The sequence below is a fragment of the Bos javanicus genome, chromosome 13, assembly GCF_032452875.1.
Source record: "Bos javanicus breed banteng chromosome 13, ARS-OSU_banteng_1.0, whole genome shotgun sequence".
NCBI lineage: Eukaryota > Metazoa > Chordata > Mammalia > Artiodactyla > Bovidae > Bos > Bos javanicus.
The window spans coordinates 18,963,361-18,984,045 of record NC_083880.1 but is presented as its reverse complement, the minus strand read 5'-3'; the positions used below and the strand labels follow the sequence as shown (position 1 = coordinate 18,984,045).

General features: G+C 36.1%; 1 protein-coding gene across 19 annotated transcripts in view; it reads right to left on the bottom strand.

Annotated features, from left to right (window-relative positions):
• Nucleotides 1-20,685, bottom strand: part of PARD3 (par-3 family cell polarity regulator) — a 601,769-nt gene that overhangs the window by 156,886 nt on the left and 424,198 nt on the right. For 15 of the 19 annotated variants that reach the window (XM_061435906.1, XM_061435890.1, XM_061435891.1 and 12 more), the window contains 2 exons: nucleotides 14,646-14,756; nucleotides 4,618-4,860 (listed from right to left, as the gene is read on the bottom strand). In XM_061435906.1, coding sequence (XP_061291890.1) covers nucleotides 4,618-4,860; nucleotides 14,646-14,756 — 354 coding nt within the window. The remainder of the gene's footprint in view (nucleotides 1-4,617; nucleotides 4,861-14,645; nucleotides 14,757-20,685) is intronic. The other 4 variants (XM_061435900.1, XM_061435907.1, XM_061435909.1 and 1 more) reach the window with 1 other exon arrangement.

Here is a 20,685-nt window from a genome sequence, read left to right as displayed (position 1 = left end):
AGAATCTAGGGTTTATGGAGGACTGAGTTAGTGCAGAATAAACATCACCAGTGCTTCAGAGCAGTTAAAGCTACAACCCAAAGAACACATAGGAATTATCAGTGGTCAGAGCTATTTCCTCAGGCAATCCCAAATTAGGAGACAAATAGAAGAGAATCTCTAAAGAGACAGTGAAGAAAGAGTCAGAAAGGAAGCAAGAGATAGCAGTACCGGACATAAAAACTAAAAGAACAGAGCTTCAGGGAGGCCAGAGTGACCCAGAGGGAAGAAACAGAAGCATTCACTGAACCAGGAGTCCAGGATTGGGAAACTAACACACCATGGCTGCTGTAACCCAATGCCCACAAACCTACTGCCTTAAGATAACTCCAGTTTATCACATTTGAGTGCTGGAGGTGGGTTTTGCTGGACTTTAAGCCAATGGGTTAACAGAGATGGTTCCTCTGGAGGCTTTCAAGGAGAACCTGCTTCCTGGCTTTTAGCAGCTTCTAGAATCCACTGACCTCCTGGGCTGATGGCCCCTTCCTACCTTTATGGCAGCAGTCTGCATCTTCAAGTCTTTCTCTGACCTTGATTCTCTCGCCTTCTTCACTTATGATCCACTGGGCCCAGCTGGAGAATCCAGGGAAACATCCTCACTTTAAGATAATGTAATCAGATCTGCAGCGTCCTTTTGGCTGCATGAAGGAGCCTATTTACAGGTTCCAGGGACCACAGAGTCAGACATGACTGCAGGGATTTAGCAGCAGCAGCAGCAGAAGCAGCAGGGACTAGAGCGGGGCATCTTTGCAGGGGCCATTATTCCCCCTACCACATGGAGAGAACAAGATGCAGGAAAGAAGAAACAGCAGTCTCTATCAATTGTAGATTAATCTTTCAAGAAGTTTGGATTAGAAGTGAAGAGGGAAAATAGGGCAGAGAATAGCCAGAGGGTAAAAAAGACTTTTTTTTTTTTAAAGCAACATGATCAAGACATCAGCAAGCTCACCAGCTATGAGGAAGTGGCAGCAGAGACACACAGGCTAAAAAGGGACAAAAAGGGGGACCAAGGAGCAGGCTCCTTGCAGGGGTAGGACTGGGATCTGGAATAGTGTTCACAGGGCTAGCCAAGAAGAAGGAAAGTGGATCCTCAGTAAGTAGGGAGAGAGAGGTGGTCCAGGCAGATGGAGGAGGTGGATGGAGCTGGCCAAGGTCAGAGATGGGTAGGAGGAACACTGAGATGGGGTCAGTGTAGAGCTCATTCATCAGCAAGGGCATCAACTTGCAAAACACACGTTACAATGAGATGGACTCCATTTGAAATATCTTTCTCACATCTCAAGAAAAGCAGAGATTTAAAAAAAAAAAATACTAAGTAAATGTAAGTAAATAAAACGGTCTTTGACTTTTTGAATAGCAAATACAACTTTGTTATATGACCCAACCTTTTAAGAAGAGCGCATGTTTAATAATGGCCCATAACTAAGAAAATTAGTTTTCTCCATGTTTGGCAGACTTCCTTTTGACACAACTGGATTCCGGTTTTTAATGGGGGAGAAAACAAGTTCACAGAGGTCTTTTCTTTTAAAATCGGCATTTTCACTTTAGTCATAAAATGCATGCAAAAAGCTTGTGATTATGGTATTTATGTTTCCATTAAGGTGTCCTCAGCAAGCTGGGGGAGTCTAGCCTACTATTTTCCTGCTATTTAGATTTATAGCAGCACAGTAACTATTTTATTTCAATTATATTTGAGGACAGTGCTCTCTTGGTGGCAAATGATTGCATGGTGACAGTCAGCAAATGTCCATTAGAACTATCCTTCTGTAGAGTTTTTAACTACAGATTCTGGGATCTTACTATAAAAATACGAATTGTTGGTGCTCTCAAATAATAAAAAACATACTGACTGTCATTCCATCAATATTTTTTTTTTAAGAATTCGAAGCACACAAAACTTTTGGATTGAAATTGTATAACTTACAAAAAGAAACTTTTTGCTGCGTGTCAAGAAACGTTGAATAAAGTTTATGATAACACACCTGCAGGCTGACATTTTGAATAAAATGATGATTCGGTCATAGGTAAACAATGGGCATTTATGAATGCCCAGATAAAGTCATACCCAATATGGAAATTATATATTATTTCACAGCTTCACTGTAAACAGCCCTTACTAAACAAACTGATATTAGAGTTCTGATTTGATTTTGATCAGCTGCATCACACTCTGAAGACACAGCAATCAAATAGGATATACACTCCACCAAGGAGACATAGGATTAGAAATCATTGACAATAGAATCTGGTTACAAGCAGGATAAAAGTTAAATATGCCAAAACTTTTGTACGTTTGAGCTTTGTTATTCACAGAAAATAGAAGAATATGTCTGGTTTCTCTGGCATCCACCCAATACGAAAACACAGAATGTTATCAAGAGCATTAATAAAAAGTAATAACAATGACACTATGACCAAAGGGTACAGTCAGATAACAGTACACATGTCAAGTCGATTAAACAGGCATGGATATATTGCCAGAGTATGAAGCGATTCTAGAAAAAAAAATATTTTATAAATAATATGCGGAAATGGAGAAAGTGTCCCATTCTGACATGAAATTCACAGCACTTAATAAATGATCCATGGTTATTTCCATGTGGGGCTACCAGATCCACATTTCCATCAGATCAATCAAAATGATAAATAGTGAAATTCAGAATATGGCTTTCTTACTGAACAATAAAAATCCCAGAACAGATTCAGGCTACACTTCACACTGTCAGTGGACTGGAGATGCTCCCATGAAATCCAAAAATTTGAATAGTAAAGTTCATCTGACACCAACAGCAAACTTGGGTGAAATTTAGTTAGTTGCTGGGAGATTCCTTACTGGGTATAAACTCTCTCTGAGGAGTTTCAAGTTTTAGGTTTCCATTATTTAACTGTTCAGAAAGTTAATGGAACCATATTGTAGGTCATCTTGTATGTTATTTCCCTGTCTGAATTTAAGCTTATACATACAGAGGCATCAAGAAATGCTACTTTCACTGATGTCTTGAGTTAATGGTAGAGAAGCACGTTGAACTTCATGCCTTACGATACATCGATAGGGTGCACAGGTCAAAGATCGCTGGCTACAGACATGCAAAAGAGCCGCAGAATCTAATTGAGAAGAGCGACGGCTGAACTGAGTCAGCCAAACTGCAACAAACCTGCCACGGAGCATCCACCACCACGTTCATGCTTGTGATTTGTGTGAGACTTCAGATTTGGAAAAAAAAAAACATTATTGGCCACATTAAAGTAATGTTGTTCATTTGCATGTAATGGTTTTGCTGTTTTGTTTGTATTTAATTTGTAAAGATGTTTGGTTTTATAGTTATATAATGGCTATAAACAGAAGGAGTTCAGCCCTATTTTATTTTTATACATATTTAAATAACACTATAATCAAAACAATTTAATTCTATACGGCAGTATCAAGAGATGGTTCTTTGAAGAGTCTCTACACTACTCTAGTCTGAGAAACACTTTTTTACAGCTTTCATTCTGACAGAAAAAGGCAATGGAGGTGAAGCCATTATTTCCAAGCCAAATTCATACTCATAGGTTGATGAAGAAATACTTCACAGGTACCATAATTCCCAACTTTTTGGATTAGCAATATCATTGTTCAATGGATAGCTTATCTCTGAAAAAAATAATTACAAAACACAAAATTTTAATTTCTGTGATTTCTCCAGAATTTTGATTTTGGAAAAGAGTTAGACCATCTATGTTTTAAGAAGCCCTCCAGGTATCTGATGCATGCTAAAGAACCACTAGTTTGAAGGGAAACCTACTACTTTTAATATTCAAAGCACAGCTCCACTACAGAGCAATGATTATGACACCATTATAAGATGGGATGGAATGAGTGTATTGTTTATGACAATAGCATGCACATGTTTCAAATAAAAAGAAATGTGTACTATTTTCTTCATGAACTAAATTTTATATGGTGCATGAATATATAAATGGAGGGATGGAAAAAGATGTTCCTAAATTGTTTCAGATAAAATTTGAAATATATATATCCATTAACACAGGGTCAGCATCACACTCCTTTGTGCTGCACTAATGTATACAATCAGACCTGTGGCTTGTTAATGAGCAGTTTGAAGACTGGCTATACTATACATCTCATTCAGTAATTCTTTCATGACATGAAAATCATGTCACCAAAAAAAAAAATAATAGGTCCAAATAAACCATAATTAAAACAACTCATGTCATTGCTCATCTATCATAACTAGAGGCTCACCTCACAATAAAAAAAAAAAGTCTTAAATTGAAGAACCACTTTCAACTTTTTCTTATCTGAGTTTTAAACTACAGGTTAGTTCTCCCATCAGAACCCATTTTAAGAACAAGATGAAATACGCTGGGATCATGAGACAAGCTATCAAAATCTCTACTGTTCCTTCCATTAGGCTTTGATTTGTGTAAACTCGATGCTCTTAGACTCAACAGCTTTTTAAAGGCCGTTAATAAAAGGCAGTTCTTGCTTGAGAATTGATGAACAATCTACTCCCTTGTCACAAACTATATAATAGCTGATTTGGAAGCAATACTCTGATTGCTCCTGGAGCCTACCTGTCTGCAGGTAAAGGTTTGGAATTCCGCGGCTTCTTCACTTGGGCATACAAAGCATCCATCATATGTCCTTCTCTTGGGCTCTGAGGTCTGGTGCTGAGAGCCATGGAACCTTCATAGGAAGAAATTCCCCCGTACATCAGCTCATCATCACAGCCAAATGTCCGATGAAAATCTTGGATTTCAGCATAGTCACGTTCCCGAGCCTGTCGCTCCCTAAATTCTCGAGTTTTGGCTTGAATCCTGTAAAATTAAAATAAGTTGGAGCAAGAAAAACTATGCCTTTCCTAAGAACTGGATATAGAACATTCATCAAAATACATTGCAAAATACATATTCTTTCATGCAATTCTAAGAAGCTGGATAGGATAAACAATGTTATATTCATTTTAGATTATCAAGGTAATGTCATGGATTCTCAAAAATTATCATTTCAGATAGCTTTGTTCATGTCAATAAGACATACTCATAATTTACATCTTATTTTAAATTATCACTTATTAACTAACTCTAAAAATCCACAAGGAATAGTTTTAGGCATCCACTTGCATTTTATTCATGAAATTTTTTGAGGCAAAAAGTCACTTTTTAAAAAGTTATACACACATATACTGTAGTTGCATACATTTATGTATGTATATACATGTACGATCTTCTCATTATGATACCATACACATTCAACATACTTTGAAACTTAAGTATGAATCCACACTATTATTCTTTATTAGTGGCAAAAGATCTCAGTTTAATGATACTGACTTTGATTTTTTGTGATGTATACAAAGCTCACAAAATCCTGAGTTTCAGGACAAGAAGGCATGCATTCAACCAAATTCTGAAATCAATCTATTGATATTGTGCTAAGCTGGTCTTAGTTAGCTGAAGATAATTCAACAACCCTTGATAGAACTTTGATAACTTTTAATGAGAAAAATTTTTCTATTACATACTTATAAATTTAAATGTTTACTTAAAAGTGAAGTCTTATTTATAAAAGCAATACTTTGGGCTTTGTTTAACATTTTATTGCAAAGTTATTGACTTTTTTATATTCAAAGTAGACCACTGCTAGAATAAATGATACATAAATGTACTTAAAAGAATACAGAAAAGATACAAAATCAGATGAACATAGGGCATTAATAAAAGAGAAAACTACAGGTCAGTATTTCTCATGAATATAGAAACAAAATTCCTTACCAAAATATTAGCAAATAGAATTTGGTAATATATAAAAATAATTATACACCATGACAAAGTGATGTTTATTGCCTGAATGCAAGGCTGGTTCAATATTTTAAAAATCAAACAATGTAATACATCATATTAATAGATAAAGAAGAAAAGTTACAAGATTATATCAACTGATGCAGAAAATGCATCTGACAAAATGCATTCAATAGTTATCATGAGAGAATTCCTCAAAAAAACTAAATAGAGCAAAACTAACTTCCTAAACTTGATAAAAAGCATCTATAAAAAACCCATTGATAACATAACGGAGGAAGACTGAATGCTTTCCCTTAAGATCAGGAAAAAGGTAAGGATATCTGCTCCCACCACCATAATTCAACATAGTGAAATTCTATACAATGAAGTCAGCTTAAGAAAGGAAATAACTGGCATACAGGTGGGAAAGGAAAAAATAAAACCATTCTTATTTGTAGACAGCATAGTGGTCTTTGTAGAAAATCCCAAGGAATCTACAAAAAATCTCCTATAACTAAAAGGAAAGTTCAGTAAGGTAACAGAATAGCAATACAATATTAATAAGCAAAAATCCATTGTATTTCTATATGTTGGCAGTGAACACAGATGCCAAAATTAAACTACAATGTCATTTACAACCACTAAAAGAATGAAATACACTGACTAGAAAGGTTTGTTTATAGATATGAATAAAATACATAGGTGTAAACCTAACACAACATGTACAGGAATTATATGCTGAAAATTATACAATGATGATGAAAGAAATCAAGGAAGATCTAAAAACTGGAGAGACATATAATTTTCATGAATGAAAGACTCAACATAGTAAAGTCAGTTCTCCCCAAGTTGATAAACAGCTTAATGTAATTCCTATAAAACTCCAGCAAGACTCTAGTAGATACAAACAAGATTATTTTTAAATTTATATGAAAAGGCAAAGGATAGAATAGCTAAACAATTGGGATAAGAACAAAAAAAGTGGGAGGAATCACACTTGATGGTGTGGTTTCTATGGAGGGAGAGACACTTAGATCAGTTGAACAGGATAAAAAAACTCAGAGCTAACAAGTATGGCCAATTGATTTCTCATAATTATACGAAAGCAATTCAGTGAAGTAAGTCTTTTCAACAAATAGTGCTGGAGCAATTAGACATCCATAGGCAAAAACGAAAACAAAACCAAACAGAGCAAAACCCACTTTGAATTTAAACTTCATCCCTGATACAAAAATTAACTAAAAATGGATCACAAATTTAGATGTAAAATGTAAAACTACAGTTTACCTGTGGCCACCAACAGTGGGATAGGACTCAAAGAACGGACAAATCTGGTTACTACTCTGAACCAACGTGTATTCTAATGTTCATCCTAGAAATAGATGCTAACAAAGCTTGCTGCATCAGTGGCACTAAGAGTAGAGCTTTAGAACGAGGAATGCACTGTGGTTTCGGTGCACTTCAGTGACAACTGAGCCAATAAAAGTCACACAATGATTTTATTTTATACTTTTACATTTGAATGTCTTATTTATTATAAAGCGAGAAAAGAGACTGCAACACAACCAAAAGTTATATTTTCATGTCATATATTTTCATGTTTATTACTCATTGTCATATTTTTCTCATTTCAGAAAAAAATTTTTTTTTTTTGGTTCAGGAGAGAAAATGCTTTTAAAGAAAATCACATAGTTTAAGGAAACTTTTCAAAAAGAGGGTGTCTCGCAGTGTAGCCCTTAACAGCTCCAGATGGTCAATGCCATAAAAGGACACCCCCTCTGCTGTTTCACGGTGACCCTGGGGTCACAAATTATCTCTAAGATGTAAGACTCATCCGTTTTTCTGAACAGTCAGGTTGTTGTTTAGCAGTATCCATCTAATTTATCTTGGGCCAAATCTCAGCAATGACAAAAGTAACTGATTAGCACAAAACTTAGCCAAAGAAATAAATGTCTATTGATTTAAGCAGCCCAGAAAGTCGTTCTGAGCCATAAACAAGAGAACCATTCTGAGGTTTAAATGATGGCAGACAGCTGTTCTGACATGGATGGGCAACACATTCAGGCACTATTTCCCGATTCTTGGAACGTTAAGAAAAAAATGTGAAAACAACTACTAAAACTTTTTATTAAGACCTTTAAACATTTTAATAAAGAATTTATCATTTCAATTTGGTATATTCAAACATAAATATTCACACCTTTCTTTTCTGTTAGAAAAAAAAAAGTATTTTCCATTATGATAATGAAATTGCCTTGAACCTGCATAGAAAATAATACACAAAATAATGTAATATACTAAATAAAGTAATAAGGTTAATTTCTTTCCTGCTGTCACTAAATTCATGCTAACAGTCTCTCTTCAGCTTGACATCAATTAATGATTTTCATTCCAGACTCTTGTCACAGTGTTCACCACCCTTTTCTCTAATTAAAATGGATGATGCATGATGAAGATAAAACACACAAGACTTCTGTTCTTGTAACATTTCTATTCATTAGAATTTTTGCTTTTACAATAAATGGCTTTTAACACTAATTGCAGTAGAGTAAAATGAAAATAACTTTTTTATGACTATGAAGTATAGTCCTTACATATCCAGAAAAGACACAAGGCTTAATAAGCACTACTATTAAGGAATCAACTTCTCAAGATAGAAAAATCAATGGTTCCTTAAATTACTCTACTGTATTCAAAATACTTCTACCTCCAACATTATGAATGCTCAATACATGGAATGTTCTGAATAATAAGTTTTTAGAAACTCCAAGAAGCAGAAATTGACCTCTAATGTTTTTAATTAAAAAAAAAAATGCTTTTAACATCTACAAAAGATAGGATATACTCATGTTACTTTAACATACAAATTAAAATAAATTTCAGATTGCTATATATTAGATAAGTGTAAACTATCTTCAAAACAATGTTCAAAAGCTTGAAATCAACTCTTTTGGGGAACATTTTGTCCTCAACTTATTATACTACCATATGGAAGCTTGTTTCTGGGAACAAAGTTCCTGGATCTTTTCCCAACAATATTTCCTGTCTAAAAATCGGTATTAGAGAAATTCATCAAAGAAAATCCTACTTTCGTGGCAGAATGAAATGTAAGCAACAAGGCAACTGGAAAAAACAGTTTGGCCAAAGAGAGGTTGTGGTCAACTGACTGAATGCTGACTTGCCCCTCAAAACAGTTGAGCAAATGGCAGACATCAAAAATCTTCAATCTTCACCTTACCCTGCTGGGCAAATCAAACAACTGCCACCTACCTAGATGTAAGCTGCCAATGGAGTATCTATGCTGAATTCCCAAGAGAAGGAAAATATCCCACCGAATATGAAGAATTATCATTTTAAGTAGGATTTTAATATGCTTATAGTATTGGGGCAAAAGTTGACTGGAAAAGCCTTCCAATGTTCTGAATGGATTCTCAGAAAAAATTCTTGAATAGGAACAATTGTTTTAAAGATACATTTCCAATCCAAGGGAAGAAGGCAGCTGTTGAAAACCACAGTGGTTATAGTAGATTAGGGATGGGGGAGTCAAAACTTCATCCCTCAAAGCTACAATGAGGAAACAGCAGATTTATAATATAAAATAATTATAAGTTGAAAAAAGATCAAAGAAAAGCTTTCACAGAGACAATACTATCCACTAACACAACCACAGTTTTTCCAGAATCTACGCAGTTACAAGAATGTACACCCATCAGCAGCCCTTTGTCTAAGCATGGGTACAGAACTACTCACTTTGCTAAATGCTGAGTTCTTGAGAACTAGATCTAGACCCCAATTATCATCTCTGTACAGTGTTCCTTATTAACTCCAGCCCTACCAACCTCTCCCCTTCCCAAAGCTCTGTGGTCATCAACTTTCACAACTGATTATAATGTCTTATGTTGATTTTTTAATGTTATGAGGTTTAGATCTTTTCTCCATCTTAACAAAGGTAAGAAATTCTTGACAGAGGAAGAATTATAATAAGAATAAAAATTTTATACCATCATTTTATTTAATATATTGTGAACAAGAAAAATTTCTCTTTTATGCTAATAAACCACTTGAATGATATTTGACTAACCAAAACACACACACACACACACACACACACACACTCACTATTCTCTCTCATAGATACTTACTCATTCACTCACATTATGTTCTGGCTTTCACAAATGTCAAATCACCTACAATTATTTCCAACTCAAAGAGATGCTATAATGCCAAATCTAAGAAAGCTCTAATCAAAAATAAAACTGACTTTCCTACTCTAGTTACAGACTGTCAATAAAATCTGCTTCAATTTGCCCAAGTATTGGTCTTTTTTGGACTTCCATGATGTTCATAGATTCTTTAAAAATTTGTTCACCTGAACAATAAGTTCTTAAAATATGTCTGATGAACTAATCTCATTGATTAGAACTGACTTTTCTGAAGGATTTAAGGGGCCAGAGAAAATATGAAGAACCCTGCTAAATTATAGAAAAATATATTTTTGCATTAAAAGGATAAGCTTTAAAAGTTGACTTGTATTTGAATGGCAATATGTGACGTGCATGCAAATATTATCCAGAATATCTGGGTTCTGATGTCAGAATTCAGGGAATCTGAATCCTAAGGTTCAAGTCAAACAGAAGTGAAAATTGTTTATTCTTTTAGATGCACAGGAAATGCACCTATTGTTGCTCTATAGTCTATTCCTTCTGTAATTTCACTAATTCTTACTCATGCACTTACAGAAACCTTACTACTATATTCTGATACACATTTTTTAAATGATAATCCTGCAAAAACTAACAAATAAACACATGCCATCTCTGAAAAGGATCTTATAACTAAGAAAGACCACAAAAAAGTTCCTATCAAAATTTCAAGAACTTACTCAAAGCAGATATTGGAAACAGTTGGTACAACTGAAAAGAGAAATGCCAGTGATTGGAAACTGGAGGCAAAAAGGCCAGAAAATTTTATTTCCTGAATGTTGTATCTATATGAGATGATGAATGTTCACTAAACTTATTGTGGTCATCATATAAAAAAAAAAAAAAAAAAAAACTCAATTCTGCCAGTTAGGTGAATGACCTGGCCATGGCTAAACTAAGAGCCAATGGTCTTTACTTGTCATCAGTATTTCCCAAATGACTCTTAATTCTGAGAGACACTGGGATTTTGTGGGAAGAAATAGTGAAGAAGGATATATATCTATGAGTAAGTAAGTTAGGAAGTGATGATTCTCTAGGCTGTGGGCTTTCCAGGTGGTGCTAGTGGTAAAGAACCTGCCTGCTGATGCACAAGATGTATGAAACATGGGTTCAACTCCTGGGTCAGGAAGATTCCCTGGAGGAGGGCACGGCCACCCACTCCAGTATTGCCTGGAGAATCCCATGGACAGAGGAGCCTGGCGTGCTACAGTCCCTAGGGCCAAACAGACTCGGACACGACTGAAGCAACTTAGCACGAACATGCCCACACACATTTTGGGGACTCACCATGTACATGAACAGAATTAGGCTGTTGAGAAATAAATAATGGAGTAAAGAAATATGCATAAGCTGCTTTTAACCAAGTGTTTCTCAAATATATTTGCATGTGGAGCCCTTTTTCTGCTGATGAATGCTGTTTGGGAAACCCCAAACCGCAATATTTATATACCATTAAAATATAAATGAAGCTATCAACAGAGCAAGAACACAGTAGAAAGCCAAAGATTACTTCTGACACTGAGTTAACAGAAAAATCCACTGATGTGCTTTATACTTGAAGCTGAGTGGGCCCAAAGTTACAGAGATCATGTAATTGAACCTGTGTTATTTGGGAATCAGAGCCCCATCCTTTTGTGAGGTGGAATGAGCTAATGTGTGTGCGTGCATGCTCAGTTGCTCAGTCATGTCTTGACTCTTTGTGACCACATGGACTGTAGCCCACCAGGCTCCTCTGTCCATGGGATTCTCCAGGCCAGAAGAAGTCCCTAAATGTACTTAGTCACTCAGTCATGTCTGACCCTTTGCAACCCCATGGACTATAGCCTGCCAGGCACCTCTGTCCATGTGGATTCTCCAGACTAGAATACTGGAGTGAGTTGCCATGCCTTCCTCCAGGGGATCTTCCCAACCCAGGAATTGAACTGGGGTCTCCTGCATTGCAGGCAGATTCTTTACCAGCTGAGCTACCAGGGAAGCCCAAATGAGCTAATAGGGCTACCAAATGTTGTCAACAGCATCACTGAACAGGTAGGGTACCAGGCTCAGTGCTCAAAGCTAGAAATCAAAATAGCACATCTCAGGATCAGCAAACTTCACCCTTACTGTTTTCCTTCTGAAGAGGAGACCTCAGGCACAGAGGCTTTGGTTCTGACAGGGGACAGCTGGTGAAGCCCAAAGACAGACCCACAGCAGGATCCTTCTCCTCTTTTCTCCCGGTAGACAGCTTGTATCCGAGACCCCAGCTCCCAGTGATGGCAGCAAGTGGAAGGAAAAGCAGGGAAGGGAGCAAGAATGAAGGCAAATTCCATCTCAGACCCCTGCTCTGAAGAATCTAACTTACTTTCACTATCTAAATAGATATTAACATGGTAGAAAAAATCATTTTCAGCTATATTTATTGTCCTTTCGATTTTTCAATATTCTATCGAGTCATATTCAGGCTTCATGGATTTGTACAGACAAAAAAAAATATTTTGGTATGTGGACCTGACATAACTAATAACTAAGGAATATCAGGTTTTCTATTTTTAGATAGAATCAGCTGAAATTATTTTTGGAATTCAAATAGCTACAGTAGTAAATAATATTACAGGAGATGTTTCACTGCCCATCAGCAGTGAAGGAAAAGCTGTCATGAGAATATAGGCAGTGGCTTATTTAGTTTTCTCTATTACCTCCAGTCAGCTTCTTCCCAAAGAGGCTGCAGTTTTCATTCTCAAAAGGAGCAATGCCAATGCCAATAGACAGAATAGGAAAGAGGTTTTACAAAAGCAGAATTGCTTTATCAAAATAACACACACTAAACAAGTATTGCTTATGCAATTCAATGAGTCTCATATATTTCCCTGCTCAGTTACAGGATCCATGAGTTTAAATAAAACATACTTGTAAAAACTGTTATTGAAACACGCAAACAGTTTTCTTACATTATGAGGCTAATTGATTTTTTTTAATGGACCATTCACTTGTTCCCTGACCCTAAAAGATTCTTTATTCTAGGCCTCTTGTACGTTGTAAATTCATTAGGACCAACCTAGTTCCCAGAAGTATTGCATCATTAGAGGTAGAGATGCAGATTAAAAGCAAAGTGGAGAGGTGAACTGTGCCTTAGGCAAATTAATAATACAAGTGAAGCCATTATGTAAAACCATTGTTTGGCTGTAAAAATTTGACTATGCATTATAGAGGATTTTGGATGACGTGGATAGAATTCTGCATTGAAACAGAGCAGTTCATCTTAAACTGCAAAAAAGGGAATATGAAAAATGGTGCAGATTAATGACACTCTTCCCCTAAGCTGGCATCAAGATAGGGAGAAATATAATGTTTCTTCCTACCCATTAAATTATTCTCTAACTAAATCACATATTTGCCTGTGGATAAATCTGAATTCACACATTTACCTGGTACATACTCTTCCTTAAGGGATAAGAAAGTCTTTTAAGGTAGATGTTTATACTACTGAACACTTAAATGCCATACTCAAACACTGAGAACACTACGTGTCCTGTTCTAAAATAGTGAGTTTATTAAGTCTGGGGATGTCTAAATTGGTGAGGATTAGAGAGAGTCAGAAAAGCAAGAAAGGTGGAATAACTTTTTTTTTTAATTGGAGAAGAACTGGAAGAATAGACTGAATTTTGTAAAACAGATTAAAAGTGCATATTTTTCTCCACTTACATATTTTATAAACTGCGAAGCTACAAATAGAGAATCACACCATTCCAGAAAAACACAAAAACATAACCCTCAGGGGTATAATAAAGATGCATGAAAAATATCCAAACACGAGTCACTTCTGACAGAAAAGCCTGTCTTTTCTTTCTGTCCTAGTTAAGAATGAGATCAAAGGTGCCACAACTCTAGAATTATAGTAAGAATAGCCAACTTAGCTTTAGAGATGCTGGGTTACAACCCTAGCTATGGATGATATTTAGCTTTATAACCTTGATCAGAGTAACCTTTCATCCATTTCATTGGTCTGTGGGTCTCCACCATGAAATTATTCAACAGTAGATAACAATCTTTCAGGAAGAGATGGAGAAACATTTAAGTAAAAAATGTCACACAAAATATGATAGCAAAAGAGGAGGAGGAAAAAGATGTCTGCCTTCATAGGAAAACAACATAGTAAATAATCAATAGCCTCCTCAATTCTTACTAAAAATCAAAATATTTTAAATGATATGTAAAAACTCAAATAGTTTTATTTCCATATGAACATTTCTTTAAAATTATTACAATATACTATATACTCATAGGTGAATGAGACAGAATATTACATATTTTTGCCATTTTCAGTGATCGTTAATGCTGATTTATTTTCTCTTAATATCCATGCTCATATGCCCTACCATCTTCTATGCAAAGATCTTAACCAAAACCAATAAAATTCATTTCAATGCCACAAAGTAAAATAAGGTTTTTTTCTTTTAATTGTTTTTACATTGTATTCACCCAACCATCAGTATTTGGACTGACATAGAAAGATAAAATAAAAATAAATGTATAAAATACAATTTCATAAATAAATTTCTTTATATTAAAAAAAGAAAGAGTAGAAAGGAACAGAAGTGCCTCCCTTGAATGAGGTCCACCCAAATAACTGGAATCTACCTTTCCTGCTCCTGCTTCATCCGTACTCTCTCCTCTTCTGACGTAAGGGAGTCCTGTATTTTTATTTTACCCGTTTTCTCAATCTTGTCATCTTTTCGATGTTTGCCAAACCTGTTGATAACAAAAAATTCTAACTTGTCAATGTATACAAAATGCATTGTCATTCTCCTGGGATAAGACCTATGCACTCAACAAAGTGTGAGCATCCTCAAAATGAGGCCCCAATGCCTTCTGCCCAGTATTAATATTTTCAGACAGATTACTTTAATCCACTTTAATTGCAACTTTCCAGAGAAAAACCATCTTTGGAATTGGCCTCCATAGCTGTTTTTCTTTAGCCAACAGAAAAATAACAAAATCCTTATGGTTCATCCTTATTAAACACACAATCCATAAATGCATAGAACTGACTTCTGGAGGATAAAAATCTGCATCAGAGTGGGTTTCTCTTAGGACTACAGAATGAAAATCCACAAACATCATTTTAATGATATCTTCACAAACAACTATTCTTTATTTTCACAGTCAGGTTTATTGGCAACATGTGTCATATTTTAAACGCTGACAAACAAGGTCATATTTGCAAGATTCAAAACAAAAAAGGATAATTTACATTCTGACCATACTTTGGGCTTATTAAACTGAAAGCTTTAAGGCAGTCTCAACAAATACTGTTCCTAAACTTGATGAAACGCTATTGCTGAATGTGGCATCTCTGACTTGGAAATCTGTATCCGATCAAAAACAAACATGAGGAACAAACATGTGATTCAAAAACAGTCCACACACATTTCCACAGATGGGCACGGAATTCTAGGCTTTCCAAGAAAACACTAATATTGTTCCCTTCTGTATTCGAAATGCCTCAGAAACCCCAGACTTGGTTTCCATTCTTTTTCCTGCTCTGTTGCTTTTTTTCTACTTTTCTCTAGACCAGACCATGTTGCCTGGAAGGCATGTGCTCCATCCCCAGAAATAACATTCATCTGGAGTGATTTGGTCACCACATGTTTCAAAAAACAACTCTTTTATAGACAGTTACTCAACTACACATTCACAAGTATATAAGGTATATTGAGAATTCTCAATTGAGCACAAAGTAGGAATTTGGCTTATGGTGATAATCATACTGAAAAAGAGAAGAGTAAAAGTGTAGGATCAAAGCTGACATAAAAGAGAGAGAGAAAAAAAATGTGACTTTGCTGGCAGTCCAGTGGTTGGACTTTGACTTCCAATGCAGGGGGCATGGTTTCAATCCCTAGTCAGGGAGCTAAGACCCCACAAGCCTCAAGGTGAAAACACCAAAGCATAAAACAGAAGCAATATTGTAACAAATTCAATAAAGGCTTTTAAAAAACTGGTTCACTTAAAAAAAAATCTTTAAAAACAAACAAAAAAGAGACAGAAATCTCAATTACTAGAATGGTTGGGAGCATACATCTTTTTATATATATATATATATATATATATATATATATATATATATATATAAATGTGATTGCAAATATGCAGCATTGAGTACATGGGAATACCTCCTAAAGGTCACTAAAGTAACTAAAGTAACACTATGTTATAAATAAGTAAGGGAAAGCATTCTGAAAAGGTTAAAACAGAAAATAGTTAAAGCATCACCACCACTATTCCTTTAAAATTATCTGTATCATTAAATGGCATTGAAAACTGCCTGTGAAATTAACTTTCACAAAGCAAACATATCCCTAAATTTTAATGTTATTTAGAAATTAGAAGATCATTTCCATTGCAAAAAGCAAACAAAACAAAACAAAACCTCCCTAGAAACCTAAGCCCAGAAACTAATGACTTCTTACAAGGCAGAAAATATGTAGCATGCTTTTAAAACTAATAAATACAAAGCTTTAAAAATAAAAAAAACTTTCTCTTTCCTTTGTTTTTGTCAATATATCAATAATGCCTAGGAGGTAAACATAATGAGTATTTTTGTGGTTGTTGTTCAGTCTCTAAGTCGTGTCCGACTGTGAACCCAAGGACTGCAGCGTGCCAGGCTTCCCTGTCCTTCACTAACTCCCAGAGTTTGCTCAAATGCATGTCCATTGAATCGGTAAAGCCATTCAACCATCTCAGCCTCTGTTGTCTCCTTCTCCTCCTGCCCTCAATCTTTCCCAGCACCAGGGTCTTTTCCAAGGAGTCAGTTCTTTGCATCAGGTGGCCAAAATATTGGAGCTTCAGCTTCAACATCAGTCTTCCAATGAATATTCAGGCTTGATTTCCTTTAGGACTGACTGGTTTGATCTCCTTGCTGTCCAAGGGACTCTCAAGAGTCTTCTCCAGCACCACAATTTGAAAGTATTAATTCTGTGGTGCTCAACCTTCCTTATAGTTCAACTCACATCCATACATGACTACTGGAAAAAAACATAGCTTTGACTGTGCCGATCTTTGTCAGCAAAGTGATGTCTCTGCTTTTTAATATGCTGCTAGGTTTGTCATAGCTTTTCTGCCAAGGAGCAAGCGTCTTTTAATTTCGTAATGACCATCTTGATAGAATGAATTAACAAAAGAGCAAACTAAAACAACTGACACATCTCAGGAGGAGCCATCATCTAAAACATAATGTTCATTCATTTGACAGAAATTTATTGAGCATCTACAAGGGGTTCAGGGAAGAGTGCAGGGCTGGACAAATTAATTTGTGTGTCGTCAGCATGTAGATGTTATTTAAAGCCCATGTGAATCCCATTGTGAAAATTCTGCAACACTGAGGCATCTGGAAATATAAAAGGCATTAAATTCTAACTTTAAGAAAAATGTCAAGTTCACATCTTAATGCATGGCATTTGCTTATAACAGGGATTCCTAAGGTAAATCATTTAACCATTTAGTTTCTCAGTTCATAAATACCCTTGAAATATTACATTGTCACCGTATTGACCTGTTTCTTTTGTGGTGCTGGTTCTCATTCTGGATTATATACATTCAATCCTGTATCATATTTGAGAAATACTACCATGGCACCAGCAATATCATCTATCTGAACCAAAGTGAAAGTGAAAGTTGCTCAGTTGTGTCCAACTCTTTGCAACCCCATACAGTCCATGCAATTCTCCAGGCCAGAACACTGGGGTGGGAAGCTTTTCCCTTCTCTAGGGGATCTTCCCAACCCAGGGATCGAACCCACGTCTCCCACAGTGCAGGCAAATTCTTTACCAGCTGAGCTATAAGGGAAGTCGAAGAATACTGGAGTGGGTGGTACAGCTTAGTCTTACAAGAGTCTGCCCTTTGAGTTAATAATCCAGGAGAAAACTGAGGTGCTTGACTTCTCCATGGTTTAAAGCAGTTTAGCTATTTTCAGTCCCAATCTAACACTGAGTTTAATTAGCTATTGTTAAAATATTTTTTTTCAAAAGGTCTTTGTCCTATTTTGTTAAGAAAGTTTCTGTTTTCTAACTCAGTCTACCAACTTTTAGTTTTTTTTATCTAAAATACACGATTAAAAAGAAAAAAAAAAAAACTGTGAATCCAAACTCATATTTAAGAACTGCATTTTTCTTTAACTGTATTTGTTGTCAAAATATGTTTCCTAGGCTGCCTGCTGGGGCTTCTCAGGTGGCTCAGTCAGGAGACACAGGTTCAATCCCTGGGTTGGGAAGATCCCCTGGAGAAGGCAATGGCCACCCACTCAAGTATTCTTGCCTGGAAAATCCCATGGACAGAGAATACCAGTGGGCTACCAGTATTTGCGTCCATGGGGTAGCAAATAATCAGACACAACTTAGCGACAGACTTTTTTTTACTTTTCAGGCTGCTGCCAATCATCAGAATATACTATTTTATTATTTGTAAATTTATTATCAAACTGCTATACTTTCCTTTTTAAAATTATAGATTCAAATTAATATAGGAAAAAAAGTGAATGAACCATAGATAAAATGTGTATAGGTTAGCTTTTGGACATTTCCCTTCATGCCTGCTTTAATTAATAAATTATGTGATTTCTTTAAGGCATACTATAAAAGCATAGCACATTACTTGATAATTGGAGTAAAAACGGATCCCTCAGCTGTAATTTTTTGACAGAATGAAATAAAGACTGTAAATGAAAAAAAAAAATACACCAACCATTCTACAGTATAAAAAGAAAGAAAAAAAACAGGTAGCTATATCCTCATCACTCTAATTGCCAATCTATTCTAGTGTTCATCTTAATTTACAGTTGCTTAATTCTTCCTGAAAGAGGGACAGGGAGGTCATCGAGAAATTCCAGCCACACTTATACTCACACAGTCAGCTTCAGAGTTGAAATCAGTAATCAACCTATGAAGACAATCATTTAATAGCAAGATGCTTAGAAACTTGGAGGACATCAATTACATTTATTTTATTATCTTTGAAAAGCCACCAATGAATTTCAACTAGGTCATTTTCCAAGGAACAGAATAACTGAAAAAAATATTTTGTTAATAATATGTCCAGGAAGTAAACCCATTCCCAGGAAAGAATCAGTCTCATGAACTGCCTTCTGACTACGCCATACATATGTTCAAAGAGAAATCACCATCACTTCTGGAAGAATTTGTTGGGTAAATCTTATGATATATTAATACAGTACAATGACCTTTATTTGTTTTTAATAGGGACAAAAAGACAAATAGAGAGCTTGAGAAAAAATTGATAGGGAAAAATTTCTCTATTGGTACTGCCCTATAGAAACAAAAGGTGCAATGAAAAAAAAATGCCAACAAGCCACTGAAGTCTCCTTCACAGAAAGATACGGTGGATGAGCCCATCTTATCAGAGTGAAATTGATTGCTTAAACATATGGCTTTCTTCACAAAGCATACAGCAATGCTTTCATTCAGCTAAAGTAATCTCCACGTAATCTGCTAAATGGGTTCCACCATGACGCACTACAAATGAGATCACGGCTGTCTGCCAGATCAGCCATATATATTATTACTGCAAAGGGTGATGGGCAAGATGTGCACTTGTTGATGAATGGAGGAAAAAAAAGCAAAACCCACAAACCAACAGTCATAATGGCTTGCAACCAAATTCTGTTGTTTTTTTACAGAAAGAGCTGTCGTGGGAAATTAACTACTGTAAGACGTTTGTGCTTTTCAACCAACATTTCGGTTTTTAGGAAATTAACCTCATTCTCTCTGTGGTATGAATAACACTGAACTCTTCCTATATTTTATACTGCTACTAAAATCAGAGATATTTTTTTAATTGGACAATAACTGCTCTGCAATATTGTGTTGGTTTCTGCCATACATCAACATGAATCAGCCACAAGTTTTCATACATCCCATCCCTTCTAAACCCCTCCCATCTCCCTCGCCATCCCACCCCTCTAGGTTGTCAGAGCACTGGGTTGGGTTCCCTCACACAGCCAAATTCCCATTTGCTCTCTATTTTACGTATGGTAATGTACATGTTTCCGTACTATTCTCTCAATTCGTCACCCTCCTCCTTCCCCCATTGTGTCCCCAGGTCTGTTTTCTATGTCTGCATCTCCATTGCTGCTAAGTCGCTTCAGTCGTTCGGACTCTGTGCAACCCCACAGACGGCAGCCCTTCAGGCTCCCCCGTCCCTGGGATTCTCCAGGCAAGAACACTGGAGTGGGTTGCCACTTCCTTCTCCAATGCATGAAAGTGAAAAGTGAAAGTGAAGTCGCTCAGTCGTGTCCAACTCTTAGCGACCCCATGGACTGCAGCCCACCAGGCTCCTCCGTCCATGGGATTCTCCAGGCACGAGTACTGGAGTGGGTGCCGTCGCCTTCTCCTTTGCTCCCCTGCAAATAGGTTCATCAGCACCATCTCTCTAGGCTCCATATGCATGTGTTAATATCCAATATTTGTCTTTATCTTTCTGAATTACTTCACTTAGTACAATAGGCTCTAGTTTCATCCTCCTCAAAATCAGAGATCTTAAGGAGGGACTAGACTGAACGATAACACACAACAGGCTGCTATAAAGAAAATAAAATGAGTTTTGTAATGAAAGGGTTTGTCCTAACATCATACTTGAAAACACAAGAGGAAAAAGAAAGTCTTAAATC